The sequence below is a fragment of the Alligator mississippiensis genome, chromosome 1 (assembly GCF_030867095.1).
Source record: "Alligator mississippiensis isolate rAllMis1 chromosome 1, rAllMis1, whole genome shotgun sequence".
Lineage (NCBI taxonomy): Eukaryota > Metazoa > Chordata > Crocodylia > Alligatoridae > Alligator > Alligator mississippiensis.
Genome location: NC_081824.1, coordinates 317948619 through 317972872, shown reverse-complemented (window position 1 = coordinate 317972872; position 24254 = coordinate 317948619). Strand labels below are relative to the sequence as shown.

Below are 24254 nucleotides of genomic sequence, written 5' to 3'. Positions count from 1 at the left end.
ATTTTTAAGAAGATTCAAAATGGTTATCATAGACTTAATCTGCTTAAATTCTTGCCTTTCAGGAGGTAAGGAACCATATGTTTCATAATTTAAGTTCTAGGATCTTGCAAATAGGTAATGCACTGCAAATTCACATCCTAGCTTACTTTGCAGTTATTTTTCCTTTACATTACACTCTAATAACTCTTAATGAAGGAGGGACAGTTATTATTTATTAATCTACATTGGATGTTAAGTGCTCCAAGCAGTGTATGATTTGATTTTTGAGGGCAACATTTTTCCATGCTGAGGCTTGAACAAAAATTAGATGTGTTCTACTTATAAACATTCCTCAATATCGTCTAACAATTGGCAACAAATGTATTAGTTGCCTCGTTTTTCTTTCTCAGAAGCATAATAGCCTTAAACTGGGTAGAGAGAGAGCTGATTGGTGTCAGTGTATAACTGATGCAAATAATTTTCTTCTTCAGTGCTTGCCAAGTTGGAGAAACTCAGTCATGTTGGTGCTTATTTATATATATATATATATAATTTATATATATATATTTTTTTTATAATACACACACATCCTCAAAGAGAGGACTAGTCAAGGTGTATAGACTGAGAACCTCTTACATAAGAAGACTAAAGATGAGCCAACATGGAGAGAAGTGGGGGGGTGAGGATATGGGAGAGAAAGGGTCCTTGATGCTTGAGAAGTAGGTGGCAGTTCCAGGTGCAAGGGATAGTAGGAAATCAAATATATAGTAGAGTGTAAAAAACAGACGAAAACAGTAATAGGGGAAGGTCTAATAGGATTTTTTTTGACAAGGAAGTAGGAGGAAACAGGTGAAAGACTGGATTGGCATGACATGATTTCATTTGAGAAGATAAATGATGCAAGATATTGTGTTTTTTTGTGATCCATTTACTTTTCTTACACTAAGATCAGTTGGTTTAGAAGCAGATACATTAGAATACCTATTCTTGTCTTATAAAATACAGTACATCTTGGCCTTTGACCTGGGATACCATTCTGTGTAGGAACTTCCATGTTGACTTGACTGCAATAAGAACTTACGCTCAACAATGTGCTCAGTAGGGTGTGGTCAAATGTTATGGTTCTTGTCCTATGAGCCTAAATTAAATAGATTCTAGTACTGCACAAAAATGTCTTTTAAAACGATCCTTTAAAATATTCTATATTAGTTTAAAATAGCATCTGTCTTTCTCCATAAGTGGTAGATATCATAATTTATTTAAGGTCTGTTCTCATAGAAGTATTGATTAATTACTTTCACCTCAGGAAATGTTAGTATTAGAATCAGTTTGCTGTACCCTGTATGTCAACAGAATCAGAATAGTTTCAAGCAAAAATTGTTATGGTTTTACTTACCTATATATAACCAATTTTTTTTTAGGGTATCAGCATTTGTTCTCCTTGTTCTCCTTCATGGCTACCTCCTTACTCTCATGGGATACAGTTTTTTTTGTTTTTTCTTCCTGCATAAGATAAAAACTAATAAATAATCCTTGCCATGAAAGATTTGGTGCTAGAATACTTAAGAAATTTGTTAGAGATGAGAAAAAAAAATATCCTTGTTGAAATTTTAAGCCCCCGTCAACGTAGGATAGATGTTATGAAGAGAATACATTTTCCTCATCTTCATTTTTCTTGCCTATCATTAAACCTTCAGCAGTTATTTGCTTGGTCTAAAAAAAATGCAACCCACTCTAAATTTACCATGCCAGGAGCTGGTGCCTTCCAATGCTAAGCTGATGCACTAAGGTTACCTTTTGAACCAGAAACATTGTGCTCACATGGCACTGAGAGCAAACTGCTTACCTCTGCTGTGCAACAGGGTTAAATAGCTACCTGAGTTGTTGCCTGAATGCAATTACCCAGCTTTCTCTTAAGGAGGCAATCTTTGCAGATCAGCCTTGGTGCTGTTGCCTGGTACTTTGTTTGTGGTGTGGACATGCCCTGAGAGAGAGAGAGAGATATGCAGCCTATATTGATGGTCTATCTGCTTCTATGATGTTATGAAGGACCTTCCTGTAGGTAAACAAGATGTAGATACACCCCTCATTAAGAGTCAGCTCAAATAGATATTAGTTGTCCTACTTCTCAGCTTGTCTTATGCAGGTTCTATTAGGAGGTAAATGCTTAAGTGAGAAAAGGGAATCATCATTTTGGGCCATATTTTTTTTTTTTAACAGTGATGGAATTTAAAATCTTCCTAAAGCCTAAGGCTGTTTATGGACTGTACCCTGACTGGATCTGGAAGTACTTGAAAGTGAATAATTTTTCACAATAGGGAAGCAACGTTGTCATGCCTATGAAATATCCTGCCTAGGCAGTATAACAGTTTTAAGCTAAAGATGTGTCCTGATGATTTTAAAATGTTATATTTTTGTGTGGATATGTATTGATCTGAAGTTGGTAATGAAGCACAACCTTGAAATGTGTTATGGACTTTGCTACAGTTACGTGCTACAGATTTATGTGGAATGTGCTTAGACACTATGCTGATAGGCAGTAGTATAAAACCCTAAAATATCTGACTCTACCACAGGCTTGAGAGCTGAAGGAGGAAAAAAAATGGAAATGCCTAAAACTTACACAAGAGAGCACTGATATCTAACTAATATTTTTAGAGCATCTTTAGCTAGAAATAGGAAAGCTGAGAATTCTTCCTCGTCCCCACCCTGTGCCTGAAGTTATAAAAATCCTGTTTCTCGCTTTGGTGATATACAAGATAAAACTTAGGCCTACTACTGCTAGAGGACTGAATACTTCTTCCCTCCATCTAGTGTGATTTTTGCTTGGATAGGAAGAAATGTTTCCTTGACATGTTAATTCTTTTTAAGCAGTAGCTATTTGAGGTCCTTCAGGAATTTGTTAGATGCAGTCTTGGACTCTATTAGTAAGAAGAGTATGGGTGAAATGATGAAGAGCCAGAAAGTGCATGAGAAACACATTTTTTATCACAAAGCTGTACAATTCATGACATGGATAACATTTCCTGAAGTGTGGGTGTTCGAGTGAGCTATATATATCTTTATATAAAATAAGGGTGATTTGAATTACATCCATGAGAGGAATGAAAATGCAAATAAACCAGCTGTACTATAGCAATGTATGAAAAGTTAAAATTCTCAGTTGTTTGTAGAGCTGATTGGGAAATTTTCACCAATTTTTAAAATTTGAAAATAACAATTATATTGACATTTTCAACTGGAAACTTTTTGGAAATATTAATTTCTTTTTTTAAAAAGAGGAATATAAAAAATTGAAATATTCACCTTGATTCAGGACAAGAAGAAATATCAGATTATAATCATTTTCATAGAACTGAAATGATATTTTGATGAAGTGTAAGTTACTGTCTTCTCTCTGTCTGTGTTCTATGTATTAAAATGTATTTTGCCAAGTGCCTTCACAATACCATCTTAAATGGTATTTAACTTTAGACTTCTTAGAACATAATGAATCTCTCCCCCAATGAATTGTAAATGCAGATAAATCTATGTCAGTTTATGAGAAAATATGTGCTTGGAGGTAATATAATGTATGCATGTTAGATTGGTATATCATATGTGATATTTTTGTCTAACTCCAATTTATTTATTTTTGTGTACAAATTGCCTTTCTCATTTGTGCAAGCTACTGTTGTTTTTGTATTAATGGTAGATTGTTATTTTGGGAGCCATGGAGTAAGGGAGAGTCAGAATGAGCAAGAGCTCTGTTGCATTACCTTGGTTTTAGAGCCAAAGGGTGTGTCCAGATGAGCGCACATGTGCCTGTTGCCCCTCCTCAAACCCCTTTGAGGTGGCGCAACAGGCACGTGCGGGAATGAAAAAATATTCCCTGTGCTGCAAACTTGACTGCCCGCAGCCAGTCCTCCAGAAGAGAGGCTCTGGTTTTGGCCAGAGCATCTCTTTGGTGTTCCTGCTGCCCCCGGCGCTGTCCGAGATAAGTTGGGGGGGACACAGGCCGGGCCAGGCCAGGCCAGGTAACATGAGCCGCCTGGTCCTGGCAGGATGCAGCTCAGCTCCGCACGGTCCCCGCTCGCTGGGCTGGGCCTGGGAGCACAAGCTGCGCGGTCCCCAGGCGGCTCATGCTCCCGGACCCAGCCCAGTGCATGAGGACTGTGCAGAACCGAGCTGCATCCTGCCAGCCCCAGGTTGCTCGTGTTCCCCGGCTCGGCGCATGGGGACTGCATGGAGCTGAGTCAGGTCCTGCCGGTCTTGGGGCTGCTCGTGCCGCCCAGCTGCCAGGCGGGACAAGCAGCCCCAGGGCCAGCAGGACCCGGCTCGGCTCTGTGCGGTCCCTGTGTGCCGGGCCAGGTCTTGCAGCTATAGGAAGGACCCAGCCGCAGCAGGACCTGGCGCAGCACGCGGGAACCACATGCGGTGCTGGCTCCTGTCAGCATGGGCTGTGCCCTAGGGCTGGCTCCCACCTCTGCCCCCTGTGCCTGTGGAGGGGTGAGGACTTAGCCCAGGCCCATGTGGCTCACTAGTTGGGCCTTGCACCGGAGTGGGTCACAGGGCTCCGGGAGGTGCGGCTCCTGTGCACACCTCCTGGAGCCATGCGACCTGCTCTGGTGCAAACCTGAACTAGTGAGCCTCAGGGATCTGGGCCGAGCCTCACTGGGCTGCAGAGTGGGCCCAGGACCCGGCTGGGCCTGGCACGCGGTCCCTGCATGCTTGCACTGGGTCCTGTCACCATGGGCCCAGCCCGGCTGGGCTGCAGAGGCGGCCCAGGACCCGGCTGGGCCTGGCACGCAGTCCCTGAGTGCCACACCGGGTCCTGCTGCCACAAGACCAGCCTGGCTGGGCAGCAAAAGCTGCCCCAGGGCCAGCAGAACCAGGCTGGGCTCAGCGTATGGTCCCTCTGCTGCTGCTGTTAGTTATGGGCCCTGGGCAGGGGGGCTGGGGCCCTGTGGGGAATAGGAGCTGTAGCCCTCCAGGGTGGAGCTGGGACCCTGGGCATGGGGGGCATTCCATGTGCTGGGGGGCCTACACCCTGTGGGGGCCAGGTGACCCACCCCTCCTGAGCAGCCCCCAAACAAGGTCCCCCACACCCACAGTGCCCCCAGCAATTGCCCCACTCCTACCCACAGATCCACATCCCTCCACATCCACCCACCCGCCTTCCCCCACAGGCATTATCATCCCCTTTCTACAAACACCACATCCCCCCATCACACACCCATCATGTATGAAGAAAACCAAAAGCACATATAAACATACATCATGAAAAAATAAATTCTAAATACCTATGATAGAGACACTGGTAGGCTTCCAAATTGCTTTAACATTGTAAATATACCAATAAAGCATTACCCAACTTATCACAGTTTCTCTCTCTCTCTAGGGGTGTGTGTGTGTGTGTGTGTGTGTGTGTGTGTAGTTTTTTTGTTTTAAATGTGGAAGAACATGGATTTTGGGTTGTTGTTTTTTTAAATGGATTTGGGATGCTGCTGCAGCAGTCCAGCTGGCACAAGGGGTAGTGTCTCCTGCTATCAATTGGCTGGGCCCCAAAAGCTCCTGAGAGGGAGTAGCCCAGAGCTGCTTGCCAGGGCAGCTTTTTGTACTGGATGGGGCCAGGACAGGGCAGCTTTTTATACTGCTGGGAACAGCACAAGTGCTGGCCCCAGGCTCTAGCTCCCCATGGGTGCAGATCCAGGAGGAGCCAGGCAGGGTTATTTTGCCCCAAGTGACACAATTTGCTCCATACCAAAGTGCGTGTCCGAGCAGGAGTGCTGAGGCAAAAAGCCCCGGCTCAGATTTGTACCGCTTCTATTTGAGCTGCTGCGAGCTCATGTGTGGACACGCCCAAGGAGTCAAGCAGAATGGCTGTGAATATTCCTTATAGTTCAAATTCAGTGTTAAGAATACAGCTTGAGTTACTGAGTTTTGTGCTCTTATCCATAAGGATAAGATGATTGTAGGCTATGGATCTATTACTGTGGCTTTTAACCATAGTAGACCCTATGGTTTCTTGTATGCATTCTTTGAGAAGGGGTGATGCCTAGTACATCTATGTACAGACTTAGTGCTATGTCATCAATATATTGAGATGATTGCTCCGTTTTTGCAGCTGTATGACTCTCGGGCTGTACTACTCTCGGTCTGCTAATTTATAGTCTGAGTATATCTTCAGTGAACAAGCTTGTAGTTATAATCAAGCAATGATGGGTAAGAGTCTTCTATATTTCGCAAGTGCTGCTTTTCAGTGAAATATAAGCAGCTTCTATTTTTGTTTCTCATATGCAACACCTGTATTTCAAACTGTTTCAATGATTATATGATTTCTAAAATTCTGTGTTTTGAAAATCTGATATTTTTTTCTAGCAGCGACACCTGACATTTCATTTGGTCTATTAGGTGGAAACAGATGTCACCTTTGTGCCTCCATAAAAATTATTCTGGTGGCACAAAGTGAAAGAAATCAGACATCCATAATTTCTGTTGTGCTACAAGTGCTCACATTTGTGACCTTGACAGAAGGTAGTAATAAATTGGGCCACTTTATGGGTGTCCATGTCTGTTTGCTTATGGCAGAAATGCTTGGGCAGCATGAAACTGCCTGAGCTCTCCAGCTTCTGTGAGGTAAGGGGTCTGGTTCATGGGTTTGATGGGCCCAGTCCTTTATACTCCAAGCATTCAGCACCCTCAAGCCTTGGAAGCACATACCTTGCTTTTTCCACTTACCCAGACATGTCTCTCCATGTGTGTTCAGTGTTGGTAAGGTGAGCCCATAAAATCATATCTGTGTTTTGGTACTGACTTGTAATCAGAGTGGAAGTAGAGCAACAGTCAAAATCTGAAAAAATATTAGTTTTATCTCCATTGGCTAATTTTCATGGTCCCTGATGTTCATATCATCACTAATTGGGGTGGATATGACCTGGTTTCCCTATATACCTTTTGTAAATGGACTGAAGTATTACAGTTAAGAACCAACCCTCCTCCCTCCCTCCCCCCCCCCCCCCCCGCTATCTATATCCATATTCTCAGCTTTTTATGAATGATTAAACAAAACATATTCAGGACCTAGAATTTGGGGTTCTGCAGCATTATCGCATGTTCATGTTTATTTAATTTTTTCTTTCATTTATTTATTTATTTGCCTGTATGATAAGGTGTTTGTGCTTTATGGTTTGGAATTGCAGTAATGATGTGGCAAGAAGAGCACATATCATTTATACAAGTTTCTACAATATATTTGTCAGTTTGGGAGTTTAACATTTATGTTCATATATTTTTAATTGTAAAGCATGAATAGCTATTTGGAAATGTGATTGGTACATGCAGCTTTTAATTTATTTGAGTAGTTTGATTAGCTTTTCATTGTTTTGACTTGGAGATCAGTTAGACTGGGTCTTAATTAGTTTTTCAGTTACCACAGTACTGGGACCAAAAGCATGTTCTAATCTTTGAATATGCTAACAGAGCACTCTTGTGGAAATCTGAATCATGAAACTAGCCTACCAGCAGGGAATTTCTTGCCAGGTGTTAAAGCTTTCAACAATTACTAGCTAGAGAAATATAATAGAATCACAAAAATAAATTGCCACTAATTCCCCTTCTCAGAGGATTGAAAACTAAGGGCATGAAGGGTTAGAGGTAGAAAATACAAACGCTACAACTCTAGGCCTTAGAGAACATTAAGAGTTTGTTGGGCTTTTTTTTTTTTTAACTGGTCAAAGACTATAGCTATTTTACAAAAATAATTTTTTTTATAGTTTTCTTGACAAATATGATTTTTTTTAAATTGTTTTTGACACATTTAATGGGAAATTTGTGCTTTTCTGTATATTATCTGGACCTATTGGAAATTTCTTACAGTTTTTCACTGATATTTGACTGATCTATTAACCAAACCTTATTTGACTGGTCAAATACTCCACCCTACTTGGTAGTAGTTAAAACAAACAATATGTTTTAATTAACATTAGGATAAGCTTATGATTAATGCGCAGTAAATGTTAGTACTATGGGGGTTACCCATGGTGGTTAATGATATGATTTTAAGATGTGTTCAGTGACAGCAGTTTCCACTGAAGGTGGTGGGACTAGGATGTATTCAGCAACTTTGAAAATAGTTAAGAAGATACTATATTACATGTATATAATGTGCATCTGAACATTCAGGCTAGGTACAGACAGTCAAAAAGCCCAATTGATTCAGTCTTTGCAGGTTAGTCTAAACGGCACAGATTAAATTGAAACAGAAGTGAACAGACATTTACCTTTGATTCAGGAAATGCAGCCACATGCCTGCAGTGGCTCAGGCCAGAAGGCAAGAGGTGCTAGAGCACAGCTTTTTAGCTGTGTGTTCACTTCCTCTTCCTGCTTCCACCGAGGTCTCTGAGATTTGCAATTCACAATCACAGCAGCAGAACTCTGCAGGGTTGCTCATCACTTCCTCTTCCTGCTTCCAGGTCGCTCTGGGATTTGCAGTACACAGTTGCAGCCAGCAGTAATTGTGTGGGGGAAGAGATGTTTAACACCCCCCTCCCAGGTCTTAGACCCCAGCCCAGGTTTGCCTGGCGGGGCAGTCTTCCCCTCCGCAGACTGGGCTGCATCCCCAGCTGGGCTTGCCCCCCGCTACCCCCCTTTGTCAGCCAGCCCTCAGTGCTCCAGCTAGGGAGCAGAGGGGTGTGGCCAGCCCTTTTCTCTGGAGCAGACAGCCCTTTGGCTGGAAAGCATGCTGGGATTGGGGGGGGGGCACTGTGATTTAACTCGAACGAGGAAGGGGTCTGGGACAGAATTTCATAAACTGTTTTGACACAAATTAGTTGACTCTGATACTACATTCAACCAGGTTTATCTTAGACCAGGTTTGTCCATTTTGAAGCTGGTTTATGTGTACTGAGCTTCTATTCTGTTACAGGTTTAAACCAGTTTCTGATCACTTAAACCGGGTTATGTGTAACATCTGTCCCTAGCCTCAAAGATTGTACAAGGTAAAAGAGGAAAAGTGTATAATGATAGGAAAGGGAGAGAGGGATCAGTCTTTTGCATAAGTACTTTTTTTTTTCAGTTTTGATATTGTGCAGGTTTTGGACATCATGACAAACAAGTACTGCCAGTGTGATTAATACACTAAACATTGCAGTTGAATACTGTCCATCTAATTCCATATTTCATTCACTTTCATTCACAGTCACTTTTATAGCAACTCAAGACTACAAATTAATTTTGTGTAGCTGCCCTGCCTAATAGATGAATCCTTTAAATGTTCAGTACAACACTTGTACCAGCACTAACAAATCTGGGTACTGTATCAAGGCCCAAGTCTGTTGATTCTTCACCTTTCAATTAAATCTATGGTCATAGAAAACTTGAAGAGTTCATATTCCCATTTTGAATTCGCTTATGACCATAAAATGGCAATAATTTAATTGAAACTTCATGGATTGGGTTTTTTTTTTTTCAAAGAGTTAACTCATTGAATTTAGAAACACTACAGTTATTTAGTAGTGTTTTATCTGTTGTGGCCTTATGTCAGAGAATGTTATAATTAAAAAGTATTTGGTGGGGGGGATTCATTTTGAATAGTATACTTGTTCAAATACTGAATTATACCTGATGTATTCACTGCCATATTGCCTTCTTTTCTAGTGTAAAACACTTTCTGGCGTCTGTGACCACATTATCTCACTCTCCTCTGATCCTCTGGTTTCCCAGTCTGCGCACCTTGAAGTGATCCAGCTGACCAACATCAAACCAAGTGAAGGGCTGGTAAGAAGTACGCAGTTAATCAAAACCATCATCCAGGACAAGAAAATTAATTCTGTAAATAAGAATTATAAATGGGGGAGCTGTAGGCTACTCTTAAAAAGATGCAAATCAATTTATTTTCAAATAGCTAGGATAACTGGATTGGTATTTCACATGGTTATCTATTGTATAAAAATGTCAGAGAACAGTAAGAATGAAAGAGAAATACTCGCTATTTATACCAACTTCTGAAATACTTTAGATTTTTCTAGGATCTTGAAATCTGGAGGAGATTTAAATTAAAATAAATACACGCCAACATGAAGTTCGAGTAGGTTTATACATAAGGTTGTCAAGCTCTGGAATTTGTTTCATATATCTCCCTAAGAAATAAAGCAATTTTATAACTTATTCTACAGCACTTCCCAGGAGAGAAGTAGGATATTAAATCTTACTAAAGATCTCTGCATGCTTGAGTGAATGGTTGCAAAAGACCAATGTAAAATCTGAGTGCCACTCAAAAGTTGACCACTACTCCTTGCCTTATGCAAGCATTAACAACCACTGTATTAAGGAAAAAAACAATGTTAAAGATAGATATGCTGTTTTACATCACAAATAGTATTGCCACCTACCAAACTTTGGGCAACCAGAAGGTGTCCAGAATATAATGAATTATTTTTTTATCTAGAGAACTTGCTTTTATAACCTCTTTTATTATCTACACATATCTATGGTACATTTAATTGTGTGGAGATGTGTAATGCCACACTCCTACCTATTTGTTAGTTTTTTGTTTTGTTTTATTCTGGTGTTTTATCAGATTTGCCACGACAAGGTGTTTAGATAAATGATTTATTTGCTATACGTTACTTCAGGCAGTAGGAATTAAAATAAGAAATTTTATTTTGAGGTGGTGAATATTACCCCATCCTTTATTTTTTTTCATTGGCTTCCATATAATCTCTAAATCCATTTAAAGTTGCCCCTCAGGTTTTTACATCCCCAGAGACCCTTTCCACACTACCAGTTTGACATCCTGTTGTTTTATTTTGCTGCTTGCTTGCTCAAGTCCACCATTCTCTCCAGGAGAAATGAGTACTCTCTGTCTGTCTGTTGGTCTCTCGGTCAGTCTGTCTGTCTGTCTCTCTGCTCCTGCTTTCTAGAGCCCTGTCCACATCTTGGTTAAGCAGATGCTGTAAACAGTATTCTTTTCTTCTCTGCCTCATTACTGCACAGGGTTTTCCACCATTTTTCCTTAGTTAAGTCACTCTTCTTTCACAAGGCCAAAAGTGAGTGAGAGAAGCTATTTTTTTATAATATGTATTTATTTATTTTATATAGATGCATATTTCCATGCTTTCCTTTTCCATTTCTGTCATTGATGTGGGAAAACATTTTTCCCTTCCTTGTGGGTCTGTTTTCCTTTTCGGTCTGTCTTGTTCATTAAGGAAGGGCGCTTTCTGATTGTGTTTGCAGCACAATAGCATCATGATATCAATTAGATCCTCTCAAAGCTACCATCATGTGAATAACAGTATTTCAAAGAACACAAAAAGTATTAACTGTAGGTGTACAAGGCTTAGCTTTGTAATACTTTATTACTGTTTCCTCCTTTCTGCCTTCCTTGTCCCCATGTCACTGTTCTGTGTCACTTTGTCTAGACTGTAAGCTCTCTGGAGTAGGGACTGTGCGTTATGTTTTTCCGCTGTTGGATCCTAATGCAATTTTGGAGTCAATATAGTAGTAATCCTAGTATCTGATTATCTTTGTTAAATCATTTCTTACGTTCTTCATAAAGGATGTCATATTTTGTGAAGTTCATCAGTTTAATAATCAACAAACATGTTCTGATTTATTATTATTAGCACTCAACCTAGGTTTTATAATTGTCAATAGCTATGAGTGATTTCTTAAGGCTGATAAAGGATTCTGCATTGAGGACCTTTGATCACTCTGTTGGATAAGGAGCTTGATAACTTCTGGACTTAATCAGACCTTCTTTTAATGCCTGTGCCATAACAGAGGTGGGAAGATTGCATTACTTTTGGAGTTTGGAAACATTCAGGAGTTCTGCACTTGTTACTTTGTTAAATGAATAAAGTGTTGAATATTACAAAACTGGAAGGATTGTCTCCCATCAGGATAACAAACAAACATGAATGGCTCATGCCTTTGAGGATAGGAGTGTCCACCAGTTAGCATGATATAAACGTTTATAGTAGTTGAGGAGAATGTCTGGAAGAAGTCAAACTTTTGGAGAGGAGAAGGAAAGGGGAGAAGGAAAAACCAGCAAGGAAATGAGGGTTATTTGAATTTCTGTGGGATGCTGTTCTTGGGATACAGGAGTTATGTAGAATTGGTTTGCCAAGGGTGCAAGATGAAGGAGGAAACATTTTTTTAAATTGAAATTTGGTGGATGAAAGAACTACAGTATTGTTTTGATGAATATACTTTCTAAATTATGCATACAAATGCTACTGAAATGTAATATTGATATATAAATTAAAAATATTAAAATGATTTAGTGTACTATGAGCAAGGGAAAAAGTTCCTGTGAATTTATACAGCACTGTACATTTATAGGACCATAGAATCCTAGAAAAAAAAGGGGTAGAAAGGACCTCAGGAGATCGTCTAGTCTACCTCCCTGCTAAAGGCAGGATCATCCTAGTCTAAGTCATTCCAGACAAATGTTTGTCCTTCTCTTAAAAACCTCTAAGGATGTAGATTCTACAACCTCCATAGGTAATCTGTTCCAGTTCTTAACCCCACTCAAATGAGAAAGTGCTTCCTAATCAACTTGAATTTCTCTGGTTGCAATTTAAGGCAGTTACTTCTTGTCCTGGGCCCTGTGGCCACAGAGAATAATAGAATGTCACTGTCCGCTTTATATCCATTCTTCAAGTATTAGAATAGAAGACTTATCAAGTCCTACCTCTGTGTTCTTTTCTTTAGACGAAAATTGCCAGTTCTTCCAACCTTTTCTTGTAAATCATGTTTCTTAGACCTCTAATTTTTGTTGCTCTCCACTGGACTCTTTCTAGTTTGTCTCTGCCTTCTCTGAAGTTTGGTACCCAAAACAGTACTCAAGGTGAGGACCTATCTGTGCTGAATGGAGTGGAAGAACTACTCCCCTTGACTTCCAGGAGACAATCCTGTTAATACAATCCAGTAGGCTGTTCACTTTTTTTTCCCCCCAACAAAAGCATGCTATCAGCTTGTATTCCGTTTACACTCCACTATTAAACCCCTATGTCCTTTTCTGGAAAAACAGAAAAAAATGTTGTATTTGTAGCATGATATGAGGAATTTTTTTTTGATAATGGCTAGAACTTTGTGTACCATAGATTTTTCATTACCCCAGGCTGGTGCTTGATTTTGGGTGCATAGTTGGTTGCATAAAAGCATTGCCATGGCTGTGTTGCTGTAGGAAGCATGTAAAAAGCAAAGGTGAAAATGGAATTGTTGAGTACAGATCTCTTCCAAAAAGCCCTCACGTCAATTAAAAGCAGATGCCTTTGCACACATTTGCAGAAATATCCCTTTTGGAGAAAGGCTTTAAAGTTGATTCTTCTGTATCATTGGGCAGAACGTAACTTAGGGCCTCTTACTGGACTCTTACTTATATAGCAGTGACATGATATTGACTAGTTCAGTTGGTAATGTTTCATTCATAGGAAGCAGAATTAAAAACATTACAGTTTGTTGAGAAAAGTGGTCTTGGTGCTGTAAAGAACCAGAATATCATGTGGATTTTTTTTTCAGAAGAAACACAAGTAATTGGATTATAGCATGAACATTTTTCAAGCCATTCTAAAGGTTTTTTTGCATGGTTTCATGTATAACTTTTATTTTAAAGGTCAATATGGCATCAAACCTAGATTCTTGAATATCCAGGAAAAATGCAGAAATATATATTGATTTCCAGATTTTCTAGCTCAGTATTTCTTCTTAGTGTGTCCTTCACTGTTCAAATATTGTTGAGTTAAACAAGTTACTGTGTGATTGAAGTCCTAGTTGTTCATACATGTCAGGGCTGTCCAATTGGTGGCCTGCAATGGGTTAACTTAAGGCATCCAGGGTCCCTGAGATGCTGTTCTCTCCATCACTTGGGCTGCAGCAGCAGCCAGGAACTCTCGGCTCCCCCTCTTTCCTCTGGCTTCTATTTCCTGTCCCACCCTAGAGAGTGGTGCTGGGTAGGGCAGCGGGTGGCCCAGGGATCCAAAGTTTGCACTGGAGTGGCCCATGGGGTGTACAGCCCCCAGTTATGTAGAAGTTGGACAGCCTTAGTATAGGGTATCTCTTTTGTATAGATTTGGGAATTTTATAGGTTAATCTTACAGGTAATAGATGGGGTGTTCTTATTTCCTTTTTCTAGACAAAACTCAAAATTAGCTGTAGGAGCACCACAGAAATCACATGGAAAATAAATAGAACAGAGCAGAGTGCAATAGAGTCAGTGGTATAACTCCTGGATGCTAGCTAGTAAATTTTTCTGAGAGTCCAGGTTTATTCATCCAAGTCTCATAACCTGAAGTATTGGATGAGGGGGAACTTTGTGAAGATGCTAGAAGCTATATGACATTTGATGATCTTATCAAGGTGCAGCTGAATTGGAGAGTTGACTACACCATTTCTCGAGTTTGCTTGTTGTGTATCAGAGGGGCCTATGTGAGCTGTTCTTGACAGCTGGGGGGAAAAGCTTTTGTCATATGAACTTTTCAGTTAAAAAAAAAAACCCCAAAAAAACAAAAAAAACCCTCAAAACAAAACAACCTTCCCCCATCCCTCCCCCACCCTTGGATACACAAGTTAACCTTGGCTATTATATTAATTTGATGCAGTGCAGCCTTGTTGGATTATTTACAGGTGTCATACAATGGTGGGCTTAAAATAATTTGCCTTGTAACCCCGCTGCTCTCATCACAAATATATGCAAACCTCACCGTTGATCTGAGTGTGTCAAGGCATTTTTTTGGAAATCCCTTCATTTCCTACCCTCTGCTGCCCCTTTAGCTGAATATCACCTTTTTCATTTCTGGAAAGGAACAGAATGCAAGGGATCTGCAATCCTTTCCTACTGAAATCTGTGAAATCCCTAACATATGACCTTTTCAGTGGAAGAGTTCAAGTACAATTGAATATGTGGCAAAGTTTATAAGTATCTTGCTGATGTTGCTCAATCTAGTATGAGAGATGGACTTGAAAGATAATACATAAAAATACACTTTATATGCATCTAATTAATTTGTGTCTCCTTCAAAAAAAGCATCTGAGAAGACTGCTTATCTCAATAATATTTAGTTCTTGGCTTAAGCAAATTCACTGCCCTAATGTCTATTGTTCTCCAAGGCTTATTAACTGGATTATCTCCCAGAGTGTGGATAAGCATACTTTTAACCTCTTTGAAAGGAAAGGAAGACCACACACCAGTTGTTACGATCTGGCTGTTACATCTGCCTGACTCTATGGTGATGCAAGTTAGCTAAATTACCCTAACTTTGACCCTGAATGAAACAGGTTTAAAGTTCTTATGGGTTTGCCACATGTGTATTGCAACAAAATCATCATAACAGCTTATATTATTATTCTTTGATAAAAAATACTAAATTTTTCTGTCTCTGTACCCTCAGTTTTGTTTGGCCAAGCTGATTCTTGCAAGTTTTCTAGAGCAGTGGTTTTCAAACTTCCTAAAGTCACAGAACAGCCACAGTCATGTCACTTTGCTGCTGCAGAGCCCCTGCCCCTAACCTGAAGACTGAAACAGAACCAAGTGACCCAGGCTGGCAATGGTGGTGCACTGCCTCCTGGCCTACTGCTGTTACCATTTTTTGCAGAACCTCTGATGACCTAACACAGAACCCTGTGGTTCTGTTTAATACAGTTTGGCCACCCCTGCTCTAGAGCAGTGGTTTTCAGTGCGTGGCAGGCATGCCACAAGTGGCATAAGGAACCTCTGTGTGTGGCAGACCAGGAAGGAGACAGGCAGCACAGTAGTAGGTAGGGCAGGAAGGAGAAAACAGAATAGCAGATCCTGTAAGGAAGCACACGGCAGGCAACAGGAAGAAGAGCAGCAGATTGGCAGGGAAAGAGGATTGGAGTGGTACTCAGAGAAGGTTTGGGGCTAATTTGTGGTATGCCTGCCAAAAAAAGGTTGGCTCCCACTACTCTAGAACTTTAGAGGTGCCTTCTAATACTGAAACATTATCAATGCCAACTTGTTCCAGTGCTATTGACAGGTACACTCTAAACACTCTGAACTTATGCTCAATTAGAGAAGTATTATAGCAGCATTGTACTGGGGGAAATCCCAACTCTGTAAACTTCAGTAGTTCCTTCATTTTTACAGCACATTCCACATCAAACATATCCTTTCAAAGCTGTGTAGGCCTGACTGTGCCTTTTACCACGCAATGGGCAAGTCTACATGAGACATTTACTGCTAATTAGCTCCACAGTAAAACATCAGTGTTTATACATACGATGCTATTAGGCTGCAGTAAACTAATAAACACTGCTATAAGATAGTACTGTCCAACACAAGTACTGTTCTATGGTGGTGTTATTTAGTGTGCCGCAACACATGTATAGATGCTGATGGGGCTTGCTAGGGCACGCGGATGCTTCAGTGCAGGGGCTGTCTGCTGGCTAGTGTCACACTGAAGCACCTTTGTACCAGTCAGCCTCTCTGAGCTGGGTTGGAACAGCCCCCGAGTGGCAGGCTGAACCCCAGAGCCCCCTGCCAGCTGGGGCTGCTCCATCCCAGCTCAGCATGCTGCAGTCCTGGGCACATGTGCAAACTGTGTCATAGTTTATTCAGTCAACTTAATAGCACATGTAGATGCATTCACTATTGTTCAAACATGTGAAAAAAAAATTAATGAAGAGGAAAGAAGACAAAAGGGAAATAATCTTTCTCTCTCTCTCATTCTTTTCACATCTATGGGGGAAAATACTATTTTTAATTTTTTTGTTAAAAAAAACAACCTTGGACACACAAGCTAACCTTAGCTCTTATATGACTTTGATGCAATGCATCCTTGCTGGATTATTTATAGGTTTCATACAGTGGTGGGCTTAAAATAACTTGCCTTGCAACCCCCCTGTCCTCATCACAAATATATAAAAACCTCACAGTTGATCTCAGTGTTGCAAGGAATTTTTTTGGAAATCCCTTCATTTCCCACCCTCTCCTGCCTCCTTAGCTGAGTATCACCTTTTTCATTTCTGGGAAGGGACAAAATGCAAGGAATCTGCAATCCTTTCCTATTGAAATCCATGAAATCCCTAACATCTTTGGTGCGTGGTAAGCAATGAGTAAACATCAAGGTGTGTGAATCTGTCTCTCTAAACTGATGATGATACTCATTGTTTACTTTTTTTTTGCAGTTTTATACATGTATCTTGAACTGCTTTGACTTTATAGAACTCATTTATGGTGGTGATATGCATTAAAATTACTCTCTTATTTGTTGTTTGCCTGCTTTTGCTTGAATTAAGGTTTTGTATTGTTCCAGTGTACCATAGCCAGTAGTTTTACCCAGTTTTAAGCATGATTGTATTGTTGAGTACAGTAAATGAAACTTGATTTAAAATAAAACTGACTATAAACTTTTGTTAGCCTTTCAATGTCTGTCAAAAAAAGTGACAAAGCAATGAAAACTTGGTTATTTAAATGTTTACAGTTGAAAGCAATAGTTCATTGTTACTGTGAGCTAGAAGCAAGATTTTTCAGAATCAGAATTTTTCAGGGACTGTTCTAACTGCTGTCACTGAAGTCAATGAGAGCATTACTACCCTAAGAGTTTTCACTACATTTATATATGCTAAATTTTGGCACAAAACAGACTGGGTGGTCTGTTCATTATGATGCTGGCCTAGGACTCAAGAGACCTGGATTCAGTGCCTTGCTCTGCCACACAATTTGTCAATGATTTTGGTGAATCACTTAGGCCAGGTCCATAAAGGTGTTTAGGTTCCTAATTCCCATTGGTTTGATTTCAGTAGGAGTTAGGTGACTAAGTAGCATTTAGCTGCATACCTTAATTTCTCTGTCTTACTGTCATTGTGCAGATTCTGAAAATAACAGTAGTTCCCTACCTCACAGATGTGTTGTGAGGATGGACAGAGAAACGTTTGTCATGAAACTAAGTTCTCTAAAGAAATAGGAAAGCACATGCCAAGTCAGAAATTAATGGAAAGACATTCTGTCCCATTGAAACTACCATGATTTTTCCTTCCAGTCCAGGGTAGTGAGTGTAGAGTGAGGGAATTAAGTGCTACTACAAGAGTGGGGGTAAGAGGTTGTCTTGGAAGATACTCAATGATGTAGAGATGATCTCTGCTTTGCCCTCCTCTAGCCATGGCAGCCTGGTATGATCAATAAGGACATTGTCCATGACTTACTGGTGTGGACTGTGCTCTACATTTATAAAGTAACAGGGGGGTTAATTCCCAGTTCATGTCTGTCCTGGGGGAAACCCCAGAGTACCACCTAGAAACATGTTCCACCTACTTGCTCTAGCTCAGTGTACATCAAAGACCAAAAATACAGCGGTGTAGCTGCTTTAGCACTGCCCTTAAGTCATGTCCGGAGTTGCTCTTGTGTTCCTTCTCAGGTGTTCTTCTTGGCATTCACTCAGGATTATGCTAAACTATCTACACTGCCTAAATCCTGATTTTGGTGCAAAATGAGCAGGAGTGAGTAGATGGGACATGTTTCTTGGCAGTGCTCATGGGCATACCACAGAGGCAGTGTAGACCTGCCCAAAGGGTGCTTTTAGGGGATATTCCCCTTAACATGTAATTTTACTTGTTTGTTTGTGCCCAACACCAAAAAAGCTATACATACCTCAGGAAATCCGTGTGATTTGTTGGGAAATGGAGGGCTTGTTCCTTCTCACTGTCTTTGGACCATGGTGATCCCCCTTCCTGGCAGAGCCTTTCCACTGGAGTTCCTCTGTGAGGGATGCATGCCCAGCTGTTGTCTCTCAGATGCAAGGGAGAAAACAACATATCAGTTTGTGGGGGAGGGGAAATCAATGTTTTCCTGGTAGTACTAAAGGGCCAGACTGGAAGGAATACTCATCTGGCCTTTCCTCATTTCTGTAAAGTGGTCAAGAGAAAAGAAGGTGCCTCTGAACTGATTGCTTCAGAGATAGAGAATGAAGAAAATATGAAAGATGAGGATGCATGCACTTAATCACCTCTTTTGTGGTAGATACCTTGTCCCATTTCTGATTCATGGGCTGCCATAAAAATATTTGCCAATTTTGTCTAGGTGTTGACTTAAGGGAAGAGATTTGGGGGTACTGGTCCAAGCTCAACCCACAAATAAATATTTGTGCAGTTTTGAGATCACTCATGGTATGGTTTGCAGATCTTATGATATATATTAATCCTTCTTTCTTGAAATTCAGCTTTTCATAATTCAGCTTTAGAGTTAACTTATTGACATGACTGAGGCAATAATGGGTTAGAGCTATTTTTTCAGACACACAAAGTATTGGCTACCACTGGATTCACATTTTGAAAGTTATGTTTGCAACCTTAATGTCTAGAGAATTACATTTTTAGGAAATCTTAGATTGTTGTAGCTTTCAGAATAATGCCCAAAGCACCAGCTGGCACAAAACAGTTCTTAATTTTGCCTTGCTAAACAGATGCCGCTGATGTGCTATGTTAGAGTGTAGGGGATTTCTCAGAAAAGCTATGAGCATTTACAAATGTACTGGTACATCTTTAAACTGCAACTAATGCATAGACAGAAGAATCACTCAGGCTCATAGTTTTCTTTTTTTATTTATTTATAAGAAAACACTTTTCTATTTGGAAAGGTATCCCTGATGGCATGTATAAATTTTTTGAGTTCTAAATTAATAGGCCTTTCATTTTAAGATATACAGATGATGTTTTGGATGGAAATAGTTTGTGAAACACTTTACAAATTCTTTCCCATGATGTCTTTTTCTTAGGGTATGTACATTAAATCAACATATGATGGTCTCCATGTAATTACTGGAACAACAGAAAATGTAAGTATTGTTAATGCTGTGTGTTCAGGCCTGGACGCTTATATTTGACCCTGCATTTGGTTTATGCTTTCCCTCTGCTACAGGCAGTACTTTGCTTGTAAAAAGGTACTGGTTGGCTATGAAGGTTCCCTAGCATGTCATAGGCCAAAAAGATTGCTTTTTTATTAATCTCAGAATTGGAAGTTGGTGGTCTTAGATGTGATCAGGAGTTTTAGTTCATTTTTGTGAAGCAATTAAAATGCTTGATCATGTTAGAAGAGAGCTCTCTTGTTGAGGTTCTTGTGTACTGTGGATAAAAGATAAATGTTTTTAATATATTTTGACTGATGCTGGAGTTTGCTGTGGCACAAGAAAAATAGATTTTTTGTATTACATCTATCAAGCTTTATTTTGTAATAGAAGTAAATGCATGGGAATTAAGGGCATTCTTTAAAGTTGATGTATTACCATATATTTCTTTATTGGCTTCTGTGTAACGTCTGTAGTAAGACGCACTTAATGTGATATGCACTTACCAATGGCAAAGAGAACTATAAGCAACATGCAGTAGCATATTTTTCAGCTGCCTTTTAAATTTACTTTCTCCTTTTTCTTCCAATCCCTTTTGTACAGAATTAGCTATTCAATAGGGAGATGGCAAGCAGATATTTTGGGGGAACTTTGGTGGTTAACCTTGAATAGCTAGGGAGCAAGCACTAATGCAGGACTGAGCAACTTTCATAACAGTTTGAGTTCCTGTAGAAAACTTTGAGGACCTGATGCCAACCCTTGCCCAAACAAACAAGCAACCCTACAGGAAATGCCTCCTCTCCTCTGTGACTACGTCATTTTTTGATAAATATATGCAGTTGCATGTATTTAAGACTGTTGCACTGCTTTTTGCATGGGAGCTCTAGAAATATTTCTTGTTGAATAAGAATGTGTATAGGGCTTCTCAGCTTATGCTTTCACATGTCCTTAGAAACTCTAGCAAATATATTTTTTCATGCTTCAGATAGAATGTTAAAGTGCTATATCCTAGCGTATGTCTGTTGTAGGACCTCTATGAATACTCTCTTCCCTGAATGAGAAAAAACATAAGCCATCAGAAGGACTGCAGCTTCAGAAACGCAGTTTTTTTTCTAAGTCAGCCCAACCCACGAAAACATAGAAAGAATGAGACACCAGTTCTGAAAGTTGAATTTCTCTTATTAGTAAACGCTCGCTTTAAAAAATGTGAACTTCTCATTCTAGAAATTCCTATGATGTTTCATTCCACAGAATTGAAGTGAGAGAGAGAGAGAGCAAGGGAGGGAGAATTTAAAATGTTAATGCATTCTCTTGAGGTCCTAAGATTTTGCTCCAGCCTTCTTTGTGGGGCATCAGTACAATTCTAAAGTAGCCCTAGAGAACCTTCAGCCTACTGACTGGGAAGGGACCCAGAGTTATTCCTGGTTAATGAAATCCATAGATGTTAACTTCTCTTAAGGGAGAGGTGTTGACTTCTGTCAAGTGAACCTTGCTTACTGTGGAAAAGACTGGAGTAATAGTCATGGGCAGGAGGAACCATCTACAGAACAGGACTGGTGCCTGTTAGCATGTTACCCTTTTCCCATGACATATTTACATGCTACTAGATTCCTAGGGCAACATGAGAGCCCATGACCCTTCCCAGATATATTTGACTAATAGTTCTGCTCTTTTCTTTCTGATATAGACCACTCCACAGCATTGTAACCTCTAAACTGTATTTATGCATTACTCTAGAAGACCACTGAGAACCTCTTGACTGTGCAAAATACAGTGACTGACATAATCAGCTGTTCTAGCCTTGTGGGGTGTATATTACATTTTATTATCCTTAAAGTTTTGCTAGTCTTCTTGGTACAGATGGCAACGTTAGTTTTCCAACAGTTCAGCCCTTTGTGATTTGGTCTTAGAGACCACCTTTCCAAGTATACTAACCTCACCATTCAGATCAGCTGGGCTACTTCTGCTCTGACTCCCTGGATTTCAACTCTAAGAGAATGGCTGGTTCTCCATGTAAGGGTTCTTTTCTCTTAAATGTGCTTTCCATGGTAGTCCTACAGAACACAAGTGTGTTGACCTTCCTAGTTCAAGTTTTATTTCTCTGACCTTTGCTGGAAGGTGTCAGTTACATAGGAATAATTCATTTGGGAGGATCATACCAGCTTGAATTATACATTTTTTTTTTTTTTTAAATTATCCCTATAGGGCATCTTGTGGGAACCTTCTTATAATTCACAAAGTAAATGGTTAAACCAAATATGAGATTTATGTGATTTGATTAAGTAGTTAACAGGAAATCTGATTAAAAGGTCTAAGTCTCTACAAATGAATTATCTTGACCAAAAATAATATTTTAAAATGTTATCATAATACTTTTCAGGTTAGAGAATCCATATCAAATGCTGCAAAACTGGGCTGTTTATGTATGCACTGTAACAATCACCTATGTACAGCTATGGAAACAAGTTATTTAAAAAATTACTTTAAATAATCTATATTTTCACTGAACTCTGAAAAGTCATCAGTACAGCTGTATGTAGTAATTCCTACTTGGGAAAAAAACTCAGCTAAGCACAAGATCTACAACCTCCTAATAAGAATGTTGCAATACTTGGAACTTCTGTATGAATAATATTTACATAATTTTATACTGTTCATTTTAGGTCTTTTATTTAGATTTTTTTCAACCTCAAGATTTCCAGAACATATTTCAGACTTGGTGAACTAATATGTGTGCTAATACCTATATCAATATACATATATAACAACACATATAAAGAAAAGCTTTTAGAGAGCTTTTTGAAAGCATGCAAGCAGTGGAGGCAACTTGTATTGTCGCAGTCTCTCATTAACTTCAAAGGATGTTCATACAAGGATCTACATGGATCAAGTATAAGTATGATTGATCACAACTGAGATGATATATGGTAACATTATGCAGCAAGACCATAGAACCGTTTAGGGAAGAAACTGAATAATTGCCATCAAGTACTTATTACATCAAGTACATCAAGAAGATTATTACATTAAAAGTTTATCCAAATGACCAGACCTAATGTCTGATATTGAAATAATACAGTAAATGATCATGTGTTGATGTAATGCAAAGTGGCACCTTCACCTGCTCAACATTATGTGAGAAATTCTGAGTACTATTTCATATAGGGCCACCCACTGAATCAGGAATACCACTTTGTACAACACCTACATTTTTCTTGTGAATCTTCTTTCCAAATGCTGTTTCATTTAAATGATATCTGCAGAATTATAGCACAGCACAAGTTAATAGCAAAACTGCTGAACACGTACATTTTGACAGACAGACAATACGATACTCAGTTATTTTGAAGAAGTCAAATTCCAGAGTTTGAGAATATTCTCTCTAGATTATAATAATCTCAGTAGAGCCAGAAAGCGATGCATGCTAATGTTATTGGTTCCATCCCCTTGTTACAAAAATCTTAGCAACTTTTTTGAGTTCCTGAGAAATACACCTCTGGCTTTTTCATACTGTGGTCTTGATTCTGCTTTTGATAACAAGCAGGTATACTGGTGCACTTATGCAGAGCCCCACTGAAATATTGCAATTATTACAGGCAGAATTAGGAGAAAATGTTGTAAAGATTTTTAAATGAGGGTGTAATTTAAAGGAGCAAAACTACCTCTACTAACTCATCTTTAAAGGCATGGACTTTTATAATATGCTGGGTCTTGTAATTGCTTCTCTTACACTAAGTAATAATTGAAATATAAATTAACAACTTAACTCTGTGTTCTTATTTTGGCTCTTATTGTATATGCAAGCTCACTTTCAAATATACTGATTTGCTAAAGCTCACTTGAAATATTTGTTTAAAGAATTTGATTAGAATAAAAAGCACTCTCTGTTAAATGTTTTTATGAAGCAATTGCCCATTTGAGTTCCTGACAGCTGACCTTTTGCAAAAGATTCACTGCTAAGGTATTCAAGTGTTAGGCAGATAAAACAAATTTATCAGTTACTAGAATTTAAAACTGATTAAACTTTTATAACTTCCTTAGAAACTGATTAAACTTTTATAACATAAGTATTCATACCTTTTTCCATTTGACTGTCTTATTTGCAGTAATATAGATTATTTTCTGAAACAACAATGAATGCCATTATTAAATATTTTATTGATTTTTTTTTTTTTTTTTTTTTTTAAGTAACTATAGAATGTAATTATAGATCTAACCTGATGTGCCTAGCTTAACAATCACACTACTAAAAGAGAGATGATGACCAGTAAGGACTGTATTCTTTATCATCTCTTTTATTTTAAATTTAGTCACCTGCAGATCGGTGCAAGAAAATCCATGCTGGAGATGAAGTGATTCAAGTTAACCACCAAACTGTGGTATGTATTATTATGTTCTCTGTAAACTAGAGATAGAGGTGCACTGGCACATCAGCATGTATGCACAAGCAATGTCTAGAATGTTTTCTATTTTGATAAACTATTAATTATTTTA

General features: G+C 39.3%; 1 protein-coding gene across 8 annotated transcripts in view; it reads left to right on the top strand.

The window, feature by feature from the left end:
• CNKSR2 (connector enhancer of kinase suppressor of Ras 2) overlaps positions 1-24254 on the top strand; it is a 380784-nt gene that overhangs the window by 157579 nt on the left and 198951 nt on the right. For 6 of the 8 annotated variants that reach the window (XM_059720857.1, XM_019495115.2, XM_006258843.3 and 3 more), the window contains exons 6-8: positions 9616-9735; positions 19692-19751; positions 24071-24139. In XM_059720857.1, the coding sequence (XP_059576840.1) occupies positions 9616-9735; positions 19692-19751; positions 24071-24139 (249 nt within the window). The remainder of the gene's footprint in view (positions 1-9615; positions 9736-19691; positions 19752-24070; positions 24140-24254) is intronic. The other 2 variants (XM_059720856.1, XM_059720858.1) reach the window with 2 other exon arrangements.